A 14,241-nucleotide genomic window follows, 5' to 3' on the forward strand; every position below is an offset into this window, starting at 1 on the left:
ATCAGCAGGAATGAGAGGGGAAGGCTTGCGGGCATATGAAAGGTAGTGGGAACTGTTGGCAATATGTATAACAAATCAGAGAGAAAACCTGCTAGGCAGTGGGGGAGGCATTAATAGATGAGTGAATAGAGTGCTTGGGTTTGCATTTTCCATCTGCTGAACCTGGCTTAACTTCTGTCTGGCCCTGGCAGGGCCCTGGCCCTTTCAGTGGGCAGTAGTGTGCTCACCACTCCTTTTGTGCCACCATGGCTGAGACTGATGTAGCAGTAGTGTCAAAAGGAAAAAAAAATCCACATATTAGGATCATGGATGTAGTGCATTAAGTTTGTAAGCCTCTTACTGTATTTTGCAAGAACTGGGTGATTATCTGGATTTTCAGGGCTCCCCACTGAGGGGAAACACATTATGTGTTTCATGGAAAGGAAAATACTTCCTTGAAAGGGGAAACTTCCACTCTCTTGAGACTTGTAGTGGGCTTATATCCTGTTCCTAGTTGTAACATTTTGGGCATGCTGACTTCTCTGCTTTCTCTTGGTGCTACTGTCAGTCTGAGGACTTTTCGTTACTTCTATAGTTTAATATTCTTTATTTTCCATTGAATGCTAACACAATATATTTTATACATAAATACAGCTGTTAGTGAGCTTCCCACTAGAACATATCAAAGCATATCACACATCATTAACTATGCTAATAATTGTTTCCCATCCTCAAGCATACTTCAAGTGGCTGTTACAACCCCTTCAAATAAAGTTTAAAAATTAAAATATTTAGGAGAAGCTATAATTAAAATGAAATACAAACCAATAATACATTTCTGTTTGTTTTGTTACCTTACACAACAAGATATTTCCTTACTGAATTTCTTTCTTAGTAGGAAGAGTGCATTTTGGAATATTTTTTTCAAGTAAAGTAGCAACAAAAAAACCTGCAAGTCCTAGGCATTGCAATAGACCAAAAAAGTTACACATGGTGTAGTATCAGGTATTCTGAATGTATTTTATATATCTCTTCCAAGTAGAGAGGTGCATATTCTCTTATATTTGTGCTCTATTAAAAATCTAATGAAGTAGTTGTAGGAATACAATACTATTCCATTAATGTTCTTTTTTTTCTGTCTTAGACATTAACATGACTAAGCAGCATCAAGGATCAGCAGTATCCATTAATAACCTTCAATACTGTCTTCTGTAATACATTAAGTACCTTACATACTCTGTCAGTCATAAACAAAACAATTAGGGAGTTTAGAAAATCCATTGCAACTACAGAAGACAACCAGCCAACCACAAGTAACACAGGCTTTGCTGAAAAAAATAGGTTTTTTTAAATAGCATTTTAAAAAAGTATCAATGTATATACGATAAAAGGTTCTGTTCTGTTTTGGTTTTTTTTTTTCTGACTCTTTCACTGATATCAGAAGGAGGACTGAGCAGAGAACCTGGATGGAATAGGCCTTAGCTTTATGCTCAGATGAGCTGTTAAAATGCCCAGTCTCTGAAATCAGGAAGAAACAGCACAGGGAGCCACCTAATGAGCCTTTACGCTCTTCTACGTTAAGGATTATGAGTTCTGTTCTAAAAATACCCCAGTTCCTTATGTGGTACAAAGAAATGCTACAGTCACACAATAAGAAACTGGCTGTTGTCCCTGTGAGTCTCCACCTGACATAATGGACTAGAGAGAGGGATATTCAAAAGAAAACAGGTTTTAATTCAGCATTTTATAGTAATTAGCTGACCTTCCAAAAATGGCATAGGCACTAAGAAATCACTTGGTGATTCCCGAATCACTAGTGCTTGACTACAGGAAAAAAATTTCTGAAGGAACAACCAAACTAATACTGCAGTTGTATTCTGCAGCAGATTGATCCCTTGCTACCCTCCACTGTACTGTGGCTAGTTTTATATGTATTGTGAATGTAAAATCCTAGTGACTCACACCCTTGCAGGCATTTAAATTCCTCCCTTAAACCCAGGAGTAGCAGTGAATTCCTGTAAGTCTATCACATCATTTCAGAATGAGGTAACTCAGGAGAACAATCATAGCACTATCATACCATAGGCCTCAGCCAGCATAGCTGGCTGACTCTGGAATACATTTCCATGAAATGTAATTTTTTCAAGGTACACTGTGAGGCAATATGTTACTTGTAAATAAATGTTGGTAGCAGATTAGCAAGTTTCTCCAACTCCCCTTAAATTCAGCCAGATGTTTATAATATGTTCATAATGAGAAGGATGCATAGCCATTATCTTTTTAATGTGATAGAGAGTGCATGTAGGCAAGTATAATGGGAAAAATCAGATAAAAACCAGTGCACATAATTCAATAGGACCTTAAGTAAAAGATTGAAACAGAAGACAAGAAGAATAGAAAACACTTAATGGTTTGCTGGTAGATTGGAGATGAGTTCATGACTTTGTATTTCATTCCTTTCCCATGCAAAGGGCACTGAAGAAGAAATGGTCAAACTGAGTTGGCAATCACAGATATGCAGCCAATGATGAGAAATAATAAAAATTATTATTTGGGTTCATCTGGGGTTTGAAATCATGCTGACGTAACAGCTAAAACTATATAAAGGAAATATGGTTTGACACATAAAGGAAACTGCCAAACAAGAGAGTATTTATTAAGATGATTTTTGGAAATGTTTTTAAGAAAAAATTGGGATGTTTCAGCTGAAACACAGTTTAAAATCTTTCTACTCACACTGTAAATACTTATGGAATAGGTAGTTATTAAGCCAAATGCTTAGCAGAGCATATGTAGCTATGGATAAAAAGGCATCAGAAAAATTAACTTATTAGAGTAGTATTGTTCAGGTGAGAATTTTTCTTTTTAAATAACATTAAATTAAAAAAACTCCATTCTTTATTACAGAAGCATACTGTTTAGAACTGGCTTCCTAAATATACATTAATTAGCTCATGGGATTAGCTGACATGCACAGTATGATTAGGTTTATTCACAGTCAACATCTGTGAATGGTACAAATGTCTAGAAATGAACACAGTATTCTTGTCTCTATTTTAAAGATGGCATTGAAGCACAATGCTTGGTAACTTAAGTGAATGCAAAGGTGTCTAAAATAAACTTGAGCTTTCCTCCTGAGCTGCACCAAATCATCTTCAGCATCAGTGTAGGTTTCTCTCAAGTGCTGCACTAGATAAATGCAAACAAAAGACTATTTTAACTTTGAGCTTGTGATAGATTTTCATGCCACATTCAGATTTGGCACAATTTAACAGATATAGTTAGCTTCCCTGGAGTTGCATACACTATACAAAATGACTTTACATATTCAAAGTTCCCTGAATTTCAGAAGTACCTGGTACTAAGATTCCTTGCAGGGTAGTGGAAAAAAATTACTTCCCATTCACTAGCTTCATTCAGAATAAGGAATAAATTCATTGAAGACTAAATAATTGCAATTACAGTGGAAAGACTTGACAAGGACACAGAATTCATGCAAGTGATGTGTGACAGTTCAGCTATAGAAATAATGCTAGCTGAAAAATAAGCTTTGCTTCTAGCTTTCAACACAGTAACAGCCCCAGTGCTGTACAAGAGATTTGTTTTGTACTGCTTCAGCATCAGGTGAAGAAGCTCAGACCTTTACCTTGTCTTTTATTCTGCCAAGCTCTTTGTAGATTTTTAGAAATGCCTATACACAGTACAAAGGCCTATCCTACCATTAGATGGGTATACCTGGACCCTTCATCCCACGAGCACATCTAGATACTGAACTGTTTTTTCTGGTTAGAGTTCTGTTTAAGTCAGTGAAGCTTTACAGAAGTGCAAGGAGTGTCCAGGTGATAATTTATAGGCTTTTGTTTCAATGCAGTATTTTTATCAAGAACTTCTTGTTATTAGTAAAACCCACCTGATCTTTCTTGCATTTTCTATGCAGTACAACACTGCACTGGGCAATATGCCTTCTTGGCTTTATTTTATATGTGTATAATATATACACAAATAAAAGTATCACCTGCAAATAATATTTGGAATGTGAAAGACACAAAATGTAAACATTTTATTTGGCAGTTGTTTCAAACAGGTGAATAAATAAATGGAAAAGTACATCTTAATATTCTTTATAGCAACAGATGCAGTTGCACATGTATTTACATATTGTGGATGCAAAGAACAGTTAATTTAATTTCTTTTTGTTAAAAAATGCAACTTCCAACACCACTAGACTTGACAATTAAAGATGAAGATACTAGTAATACTTTGTTCTAGCAATCTCAACTTTTAAAGGCATTCATTTGGAAGTAAGATAAGAGAGTCATCATGCATTTAGTTCATTTTGTCCGCTTACGGTAGGAAGTCTGATGTAATCTCAGAGTTACGAGTGTCATGCGCTTAAGTCAACTATGACATGTTTATAAATCAATGTAGTTCCCTTAAAACTTGAAGCAAAGAGAAAATCTCGTTTATCGATGGAGACATGTATGAAAGATCTTGGTGCCTGCACGTTTAATTCTTGAAACTTCACAAATTTTGCCTTTTCCGCATCCCAATAATAGACTTGAGTGAAAGAATAATCACTTCCAAGAATGGCATATTGATAATTATTTATCTGAAGTGGCTGGAATACCATTGACCCTCGGGATGGCATCCTTTGTAAATCCAGAAATGCTGAACCACCCCATTTCATTACTTTAGAGTCCCCAATAAATCTTGTTAGGCAAATGTATACATCCTCTTTCACCTTGAAATGTTTCACTGCATATGCATCTTCCATGTCTTGAATATCAAACCGCTTAACAAATTCATTTGTTCCTTTGTTCCACTGATATATTACAGGTCTTTGCGAACTACTTGACAGAATTAAATGTGGTTTGCCAGATATTTCAAGATACTCCACATCAGTATCTCTGTACCAGGCATGCAGAGACTGATGGGAATAAAATCCATTCCCATTCCACTTGTAAACTGTGGTGAAACCAGCCTTTGAACTGTCTGCAACAACAAAATACCAGTCTTCAGCAATCCTGAAAGTTTCAATGTCATTGGGTTTTCGGATTTTAAGGATTTCAATATCTTGAATTTTTATAAACTTATTAGCAAAAATATCTCTTTTATATATGTGGGAGCCTCCGAACAGCTGTGCGACAATGACATACAGCTGACTCTCAATAACTATAGGTTTACACACAACAGTTGAAGTACCTATAAAAAGAAAAGTAAGAGACAGGGTTAGTACCACTTTTTGGATAATTTGTTGTAAGGTTATTTGTCAAGCAGTGTTCATACCTGTAATGTTGTCGTAATTCCTGAACATCACTTCCACATGGTCCCATTCAAGAAAGATACATTTTCCAGTAAAAGGCTGAGCAATAACCACATGTTCATCATTCATATAAGAGAAAGTATCTACTGACAGAGATTGGTATGGCAGGGACTGATAAACTTCAAATTCTGCAAATTGCACACAACAGATGATAATTACAGAGATACTTTACATACTGTATGAAAAAACATCTGCTTATCAGATACCAATTTATTACAAATTACAGTATTTCATCACTAGTCAAATTTTTCTGTTGATAAAGGAGCACTGCAATTTGGTTTTCAGTCTTTCTCAATAAAAAGAGGTACTGTTTTATGTCCCAGTTTTCCAAATCATTATGTAACATACTAAAAGTTTGAGTAGATACTGAAATATAGGACCCTGCTCCCAAATGATTCCCATGTCAGACTTAGACCAGCAGAGTTCATATTGATTTTAGTAGAAATTCCATCCAGAATGCAGAGTTCCTGCAAAAATGGGCTCTAGAATGAAAAACTACAGCTTTGACTTTAACAAGATTAAATAATTTGAGGCACATTACCTGTAATAATGCAATCAAACTCTTTTGGAGAGAGGCTATTGATCTTGCGCTTCTTATATTCTGGTGGGCTTTCACAATAAATGTCTTCAACAGTTGCATTGGTGCTGCCCAGCCACTCCACTAACCACTTCAGTTTGCAGTCACAATTAAATGCATTGCCTCTAAGATCTCTGGAACAAATAAATCATGCATTGAAAATAAGTAGTGTATTTCTAATGTATTTCTCCTTGAGAACAACAGAACTGGCTTTTGTTAAATATGTGCCCTCTTGCTTATTCTCACTTGAGGGCTTCCTGGTTTAATTTATCCTGACCCACAGTTAAATCTACATGCCAGAACCCACACAGATTTAATTATATTAAAGCAATCAAGGAGACCTTAACTTGGTGATCAGTCAGAAATTTTTATCCCATTTCCTCAATTTTACAGGTACACAAAAGCCTCCCAAACTAATGACCCCTGTTTCCTTTGGATTACCTTTCTCAGTAGAAGCATTCTAGATAACAAAATAGGAATTAATGTAACCTGATGGTCAGCCAGTCAGTATTCACTATCTCCTTTAGATACACTCTGTTAGGGCTTCAGGAGACACAAGTAAGGGAGTTCTGTTTAAGGCTTTTACAGCTGTCTTCAGTTAGATTTGTGATCGTATGTACAGGAACAGGCGAGCGCCAGGACCAGACTGTGTAACCACCTGGCCACGCTCAGCCTTGCCAAGTAATGCTCCAGATATGCTGCCCATGGCCACATCTCACTACTGCAGCGCTGCTCTAGGGATTCAGCCTACCTGGGAGCAGGCAAAGGATTTTCTGAGCTTATTATCCCAGATCAGATGGAACAGGATTTGGTATATTGTAAACAGAATCTGTTTCACTAAAGCAATTATAAGAGTTATCTGTTTATCTATATTTTGTATTTTTTCTGGTATTTATATATAAATATATATATATACATATATTTAAACAAGCTGATATTTTGATCTGGTTGCAATTAGATTTAGTTGGGATACATACTTAGACACATGCTTTATAGATAAAAGTTAGCTTTCCTAGAAATTGCTTGCACATTAAAATGTTACTCTATTAAATATCTTCTACCTTCCCTGCACGCCTTGCTCTCTCTTGCATACCTAAGGATCCTCCCTTCTTATTCACGAAATCTTAATGAACATGCAGCTTTATTACATAACTACTAACAATATCACTGATCTTCATAACTGGTAGAATATTCAAAACCATCACAAATTCTCAACAACAGCAGACCAAAAAAACCCAAGCCTACTCATACTGTGTAGTCTCTACCCAGTAACAAGATCCATTACTGGCTACTGGTTTGAATGTCCTCCAAAATAATCTCTTTATACTTCTATTAAAATTAAAAGATTAATTAATTGCTTTCTTACACATTTGTTAAAGAATCCAAGCCTTTAAATATGTCTTTTGGAAGTGACTGGAGATTATTATTTGCAAGACTCCTGTAAAAGAAAACACTTCAGTATTAGTGCTAGTTGTTCATGAAACTACACATTTTTGTAAATTGTGATATACTGTGTGGGGTTTTTACTTACGGCAAAGAACACTGGTATTCTCCAGCACTTAGTTCTAAAAGATTGCTTTTAAGAATAGCTCATTTACTTCTGCTTTCTCACTCTTCAGCAGCCTTGCAGCATTTACAATACTTCACTTAGCAGAGTAAAAAGTGCTATCACCTTTGGTGTTTTGCCAACACCATTTAATATTTTAAAATAATTAGTCATGATTGGATCTACTGATGTTTTCCCCCCAGGATCCCAATACATGGTGCTCATATCACTGTAATTTCCCCACTTTCTTGTACCTCTTCTGGAAGGAAAATCTTACTAATATGGGCTGATTGGTTTAGGTTTAGCTCATAGTTTTTGAAAATATGCAGTAATAGGCAATAAATTGCTGATTGGCATGAACTGCTTTCCTGGCATGAGCATGTGTGTGTAAATGTGTATTAGACCAGCAAAAAAAAGTTATTAATTCTCAGTTTTCAATGTTGGGAAAACTTGTTTAAATTCAGTGAGTATTCCAGCTAGTAAAAGTGACAAGGAAATGTCAGCAGGCTTTGAACAAACAGTATATTACATTTCAGTCTGACTGTCTCTGTGAGTCTGCCAAAGGTCTCAGATGTCACAGAGAGCATTACAGAAAAAGAATAATGTTGTAGGATATAGTCTATGCTTCTTCCAATTAACAGAATTATTTATTGCTTATGAGAAGAAACAAAAATGGAGAGAAATCATTCTTGATTAAGATCCCAGTTAGAATCTTTAGCTAGTAAGACTTAGAACCTCTTCTATTTTAACTTGTAAACATAAACGTTATTTATCAACCACAGTTTCTCTAGCCAAGCAAAGACACTTAAGCACTTACTTAAATACAAGAACCAAGCCCACATGTATTAGGTCTGCTGCCTCATTTAGAAATCTGTGTTTGTCTGATCAGTAACAGTAAATATGGGATGCTTCCATTAGTCCATTCTGACTTCACCATTTTCAAAGTCCATCTGATTGTGACAGTGTATGTGAATGTATCATGTGCTTCATTTATGTGCAATTTTATGCTCCAGAGCAATTCTTTAAAAGTCAGATAACTCACATGGAGGAAGCTATGTGGACTTGCAAGCTGAGACAAGTTGATTGCCCTATATTGTTTTTTTAAGTTATTGCCCTATATTTTTATGTTTAATGTCCTATATTTATATTTAATAAATATATATTTATATAAAGATAAATATATATAATATATTGAATGCCCTATTTTTATATTTTTATGTTATTGCCCTATATTTTTATGTTTAATGCCCTATATTTTTTTTTCTTATGTTATACAGCAAACTAAAAGGGAGGGTGTATTTGGAAGTGGGAGTGGTTTGCTGCTGCCATAGGTACATGACTGACAGAAAAAAATTAAGCAAGGTTTATCCATTTGCCAATTTTTGAATGAAAATTATGCCTTTTATAGTCCACTGCTAAAAAGCATACTTACATATTAGAAAACACTGGCTTGCCTAGATGATGCTGTACATGGTATTTGGATTATAATTAGAGAGTAAAGTTGGCTCAAGCATGCAGGTAAAGTAATGGCGACAGTTCTGAGAGAAATGCAATCAAAATTATCTATTGTGCATAGAAATTACCATCCAATACTAACTGTAAGATTCTGACATTAAATTAGTAAATTAGTAAAAAAAAAAAAAGTAATCTTTTAAATTTTTTTCTGTTTTTAAATGTACTCTGACCAGAAATTTGTTGCACAATAATAAATTCTAGATGGCTCTCTTTTACAATAAGCACACACTGTAATTATTAAAGTTAATTGCATTATAGAAGTAAAAATGCTTGGATAGCTTACTGCATTCCAAAATTTAGGTTGTGAAAAAAAAGTAAATAGAATAAATAGGACAAAGTTCATCTTATCTAACTTCATAGAACTTATTTGCATGCTCATTTACTATGATTCTTTTTAATATATTTTATGTACACAAGTACTCTCCTGTTTCTTAAATGAAAAGTGCCTCAGGGTGCCAAATGATCATTCTTAATGTGTATATGCAATTTTCCCCAAAAGATGGGGTGTGGTTCTTCAAGCAGATTAAATTAGTGGTGCCTTTGAAGTTATTTTCCACAAATTTCTCATTGTCTTTGTGAATAGTGCTCCATGGACAATAGCAGCATGATGCACAAATCTATGTCCCAAAAATGTGCATGCAAATGGCAGTTGCTCCTCAAATGTGTCTTTTGCATATGTTTTCTCCTGTGAAACTCCTGAAGCATCCCCAGAAACCAATGTAACAGGCAAGACAAGATGGTAGCCTTCCTGTGGAGAAGAAACTGTGCCTTCCTTTGTTTTAGAAAAGCAATGTGTTCACTGGCAGCAGCAGCTACTAAATAAGTAAATGAATATGATAAATAATGTACTGGACCCATTTGTGAATATAAAGCTATTCATGTGCGCAAATATTTTGAAGATAGGGTCCCAGTTACCAGCCTTATCCAGCTATCTTTTTTTTCTAACAACAGTATAATTCTGCCTGTACCTCTAATATGGATTGTTATGGGGTGTGCACAGCCCTTTTATCTACCTCTTTCCCTCTCCTCTCTCATTCCTCTTCCTCAGACCTAGAGCCATTCCATAAGTAACTTTATCTACATGAGCAGTCACAGTAGGCTTGGTTTCAGCCAGCTGTAAATCTTGTCCTGACCAAAAGGGAAAGGATAAAGTGTTTTATGGTACATTTACTAGGTGGTGAGGATGTGGTGAATTGCAATTCAACTATTATATTTATGCATTAACTGTTAAAATGGAACCTTTGCTTTCTCTCCTCTGTCAAAATATATGAAAGAAAATGTTAAATGGCCCTGTTTCAAAACCTTCTTGGGTGATATCATGTTAAGGCCAAAAGGTCAGGATCCCCTCCCCTGCCTATGACACACACCACATGACATGCTTCAGAATGCAGATGCTCAGAACTGGGTATAAACCCATGTCAGACATACTACAGATTTTTTTTCTTTTCTTCTTTTGTATTTTTTTTCTGCTTTCCTATAGTGTGTATTTTGTTTTTAAAAAAATTTACTCCTCATTAAATTAAATTATTGCTACAAGATAAACTTGCTGTGAGATAAGAGACAAAAGCCTGTATAAAAACTGTCTTCCTAGCTCAGAGACAAGGAAGCTACTCTTGTTTGCAGTGAAATGTTGCAGGTGTTTGTTGCCAATGTGTGCCTCACCTACTGAGCACAGTGTGAGAAATGCTCCTGCTGGTGTGGGCATGGGGAGCGTTGCTCCTACAGCACGCTGCCTTCCAGTGTGCCTTGGAGCAACTTCCCCTCCCAGCTCATGCAGCAAGGGGCTGCAGCAGGTCAGAGGGCAAGGACATCAGAAGGGCTGAGCAGCACACAAGGAACAGTAAGCAGATCCCAGGGTCAGTGTGTGACAGGTCCTGACTGTGGGATGCTCCTGCTCCCATGCAGGAGAGGACAGGATGCAGAGTAGGGTAGGTGCAGAATGGAAGAAGTAGATCAGTAAGCCATAACAAAAACATCTTGTTTCAAGTCTTCTATTCAAAATTGCTCTGGGTGGGAATTTTCAAGTTTGATTTAATCAAACTTTATACTATTACTGTCTTAAGGCACAGACAGTGATGGCCTCTCCCAAGAATGCCTGTAATATTCTCCTGGATCCATGTCCGACTGGGGTACCTGAAAAGAGGTGTGGGTCCATTCCTCAGCCTCTCACATTCCTAATCACAGCTCCTACCTTCCTCCTTTCCAAGTCCCAAACTGGGACTCACCTCATCCAGTGCCAAGATTCCCAATTCATACTCCTCCCTGCTCCTACATGCTCAGCTGGAAATCCCCTGTGCTCCAAGCAGAGAAAGTCAGGGAACTACTGCCAAACATGTAGTGCTTGGAAGCTGTTTGTGTCTTTGCCTTCTACACATACCACAGTTTGGAAGTCTTTGGTGGAAACACAAAGATTAACATTCTAATCAAATAACTATTAATGCCACTTAAATAACTATGAACAGTTATATATGAAAATGAGAAATAAAACAATACAGTAGTTCAGTTACTATATTAAATATACAAAGTAATATATTCAATCACTTTACTTACAGGTGAATTAAAGATTTCAGTCCTCTGAAAGTATTTCTTGAAATTGACTTAATGTTGTTGTTCTCTATGAACCTGTAATGGGTCGTAAAGTGATTCTGGTCAAGCAATGCCTGGAAATTGGAAGCCCACCCACTCTATTCAATAATGCCAGGAAATATACTTTGGTCCACTCACAAATATTCTAGATGAGGAAGGCCCATGAAAGCATCATCACTAATAACATCGAAAGTGTTGGACGTAAACAACCTGCATAAAGAAATGCAAAACAAAAGACCATTAGGTTATCAGCAGCTTTGGAAAGCGGTTCAGCAAGGCCAAATTTCCACTGCCTGGTTTCATGTTTTTTCTGTGCAAGCACTATAGGACTGTAAGGCTGATACACTGCAGCACAGTGTGGTGCAAAGGGAAGGATCCAACAGTTGCCTACTGGGCCATCTGATAAAATTCCTTTGACTTCTGTGGGATGTAAACGTGGGTTCATCATGCCAGTAAAACAAGGGGATTGTACAAGTGCCTCTGGAGATATACTAGGACAACAATGAAATCTTCAAGTACTACAGAGGTTTAAATTGTCTTGGTTTAAATTGCTGGTTAGCTTGACATCAGGTTGAATTTGCAACACTGGCAGGAAGGAAAATTCTTTAACTTTTAAGTTAAACTTCTGAGTGCGTTTAACCCGGGTGTACTGAAAGTTACTGGGGAAAAAAAAAGAAAAATCTCTTAAGTCAGTGTTCAAGTCAAAATTATTTTTAAGACCTCACTACACCTCTTGGAGATACTCTTAGCGTGCGCATCTAACAGTAAAAATACCAGCAGCACATTTAATTTTATGTAATTTTGTAAGCATTAAAAGTGAACTAGCATTGATTTTTCCAGCTTTATTTATGCTTATCAGCCATGTTAGCATTTGTCCATTATAATCTAGCCCTGGACTGCTACACTTTTAATGTGGTGGGACATCATAAAGCACAATGAACTTTACCCCAGTGGAATACTACATGCACATCTATATTTTAATCAATTGACCTGATGGATAAATAGATTCATACTATGGCATCCTTAGACATTCAGGAATGCAAGATTTCCAAGTACTGATTAATCCACTTAAAGATTTAATCTCTTATGTTGACGTTTCCATTCAGAATAAATTGCAGGTATTTTATTTTCTCAGTTAGCTGTTGCAGATTGTGCTTTTCCCACTTTCAGTATATTGCTATATGAAATGTATGAAAAAATACAAGCAGGAAATTCTTCCTTTTTGTCAAAATCAAGAAATACTTCTGTTTTAGAGAAAACAAGTATTTTAATAGAATTCTTGAACCAGAAGACCAATTTATTAAATCCTGCAACTAATTTTACTTTTTTGACATGATTTTACTGGATAATTTTTCCTTTTCTGCACTCTACTCAATAATTTACAGAACAGGGTGGTATCTCTTTAAATAATATTGCTATTTTAGGGATTGCCAGGCTTACAGCATAGGTCTTGCACTTGGTGAGCTTATTTGCCTTCCAACTCATACCTCTCCCCAGTGGCTACACCAGATGTATTTATACCTCTCCCCAATGGCTACACCAGATGTATTTCATGCACAAAGTATTTTTCCCCCAGTTTGTCCTCAATCACCATGATTGCTGCTTCTGGGGATACAGGCTGAAGGTATGGCGCTGTGGCTAGGGACTGTATCACTTGGCAGGAACAGTACAGTGCTAGCAGGTACAAATCCTGATGACATGATTACCTCCCTCCTTTCTCAGGCTTTCATGTCATCAGTTTATAAGGGCACCCTCAGCATGTTGCTGATATACAGAGATAAAAGTGCTGAGGATGAGAGAGCTGGGAGGTTTTCTCTACATTTAGGGAACACTCCTGCTGGCACTTCACCATAGCTGTGCAGGTTCTCTGTATTTTTGTTGTCACATGAAGAGCACAGAGCATACCATCCATACTACACAAGAAGAAAAGCTCTCCTGGACTGGGACTTAGGAGTAGTGTTTAGCTCAAGACCGTGATTTTTCCGCAGACCATTGGTGCTACTACATTAAAAATAGTAGTAAATAATAATAGCAGCAGAATTACACCATACTTAGACATCTGTGACTACTGTATTGGAGATATCCAATTACATTTGGACTTCAAAAACGTAATGCTGGAGACTATTTCTAGATGTATTTCTATTATTTTAGAAATACATGTAAGCTGCTAAATCTTGTTGTTGGCTAAATTAAACCTACCAATACAGCTATATTCATGCAAAGCTAAACCTTCCTGAAATGTTTAATTAACGTAAGTTTTCCATATTCTTATTTCCCTTACTATCTTCTGCCAAAGATAAAATTTTTCTTTCCCACGTACAAACTGGAGTGTTGTCCCCACAGATACAATCCTGCTCCTATGGTCTGTGTTTAAGGAGTCATTTGCCTTAGATCAGCAGCCTGACATTCCAAGTATGGCAAGCAGCTCAACTACCATGTTAAAAATATATCTGGAAAACACATCACTCATCAAAGCCCACAGTGGAACAAACCCTGCTTTTCTGGGGTCACAGTTTTTGTTGCAGCATTTATGAACAGCAGCGTAGAACGTGCATTTCATTGTACAGTAGAAATGGAAATTATTATCATTACAAAAATGCCATAAGATGTTGCCCAAGCCCACTGTGCCAGGCACTATAATAACTCAAAATAAGATGACTGTGTCTGTCCTACTCTACCATGCCCAAATCTGCCTGCTTTGCAGTGGGATTGCTA

General features: G+C 36.6%; 1 protein-coding gene across 4 annotated transcripts in view; it reads right to left on the reverse strand.

The window, feature by feature from the left end:
* Window positions 1-569: 569 nt before the first annotated feature.
* Window positions 570-14,241, reverse strand: part of LGI1 (leucine rich glioma inactivated 1) — a 32,648-nt gene continuing 18,976 nt past the window's right edge. For all 4 annotated transcript variants that reach the window (XM_038140425.1, XM_038140426.1, XM_038140428.1 and 1 more), the window contains 6 exons: window positions 11,665-11,736; window positions 11,491-11,562; window positions 7,246-7,317; window positions 5,844-6,013; window positions 5,266-5,430; window positions 570-5,181 (listed from right to left, as the gene is read on the reverse strand). In XM_038140425.1, coding sequence (XP_037996353.1) covers window positions 4,364-5,181; window positions 5,266-5,430; window positions 5,844-6,013; window positions 7,246-7,317; window positions 11,491-11,562; window positions 11,665-11,736 — 1,369 coding nt within the window. In that variant the 3' untranslated portion in view covers window positions 570-4,363. The remainder of the gene's footprint in view (window positions 5,182-5,265; window positions 5,431-5,843; window positions 6,014-7,245; window positions 7,318-11,490; window positions 11,563-11,664; window positions 11,737-14,241) is intronic.

The sequence above is a fragment of the Motacilla alba genome, chromosome 6, assembly GCF_015832195.1.
Source record: "Motacilla alba alba isolate MOTALB_02 chromosome 6, Motacilla_alba_V1.0_pri, whole genome shotgun sequence".
In the NCBI taxonomy this organism is placed as follows: Eukaryota; Metazoa; Chordata; class Aves; order Passeriformes; family Motacillidae; genus Motacilla; species Motacilla alba.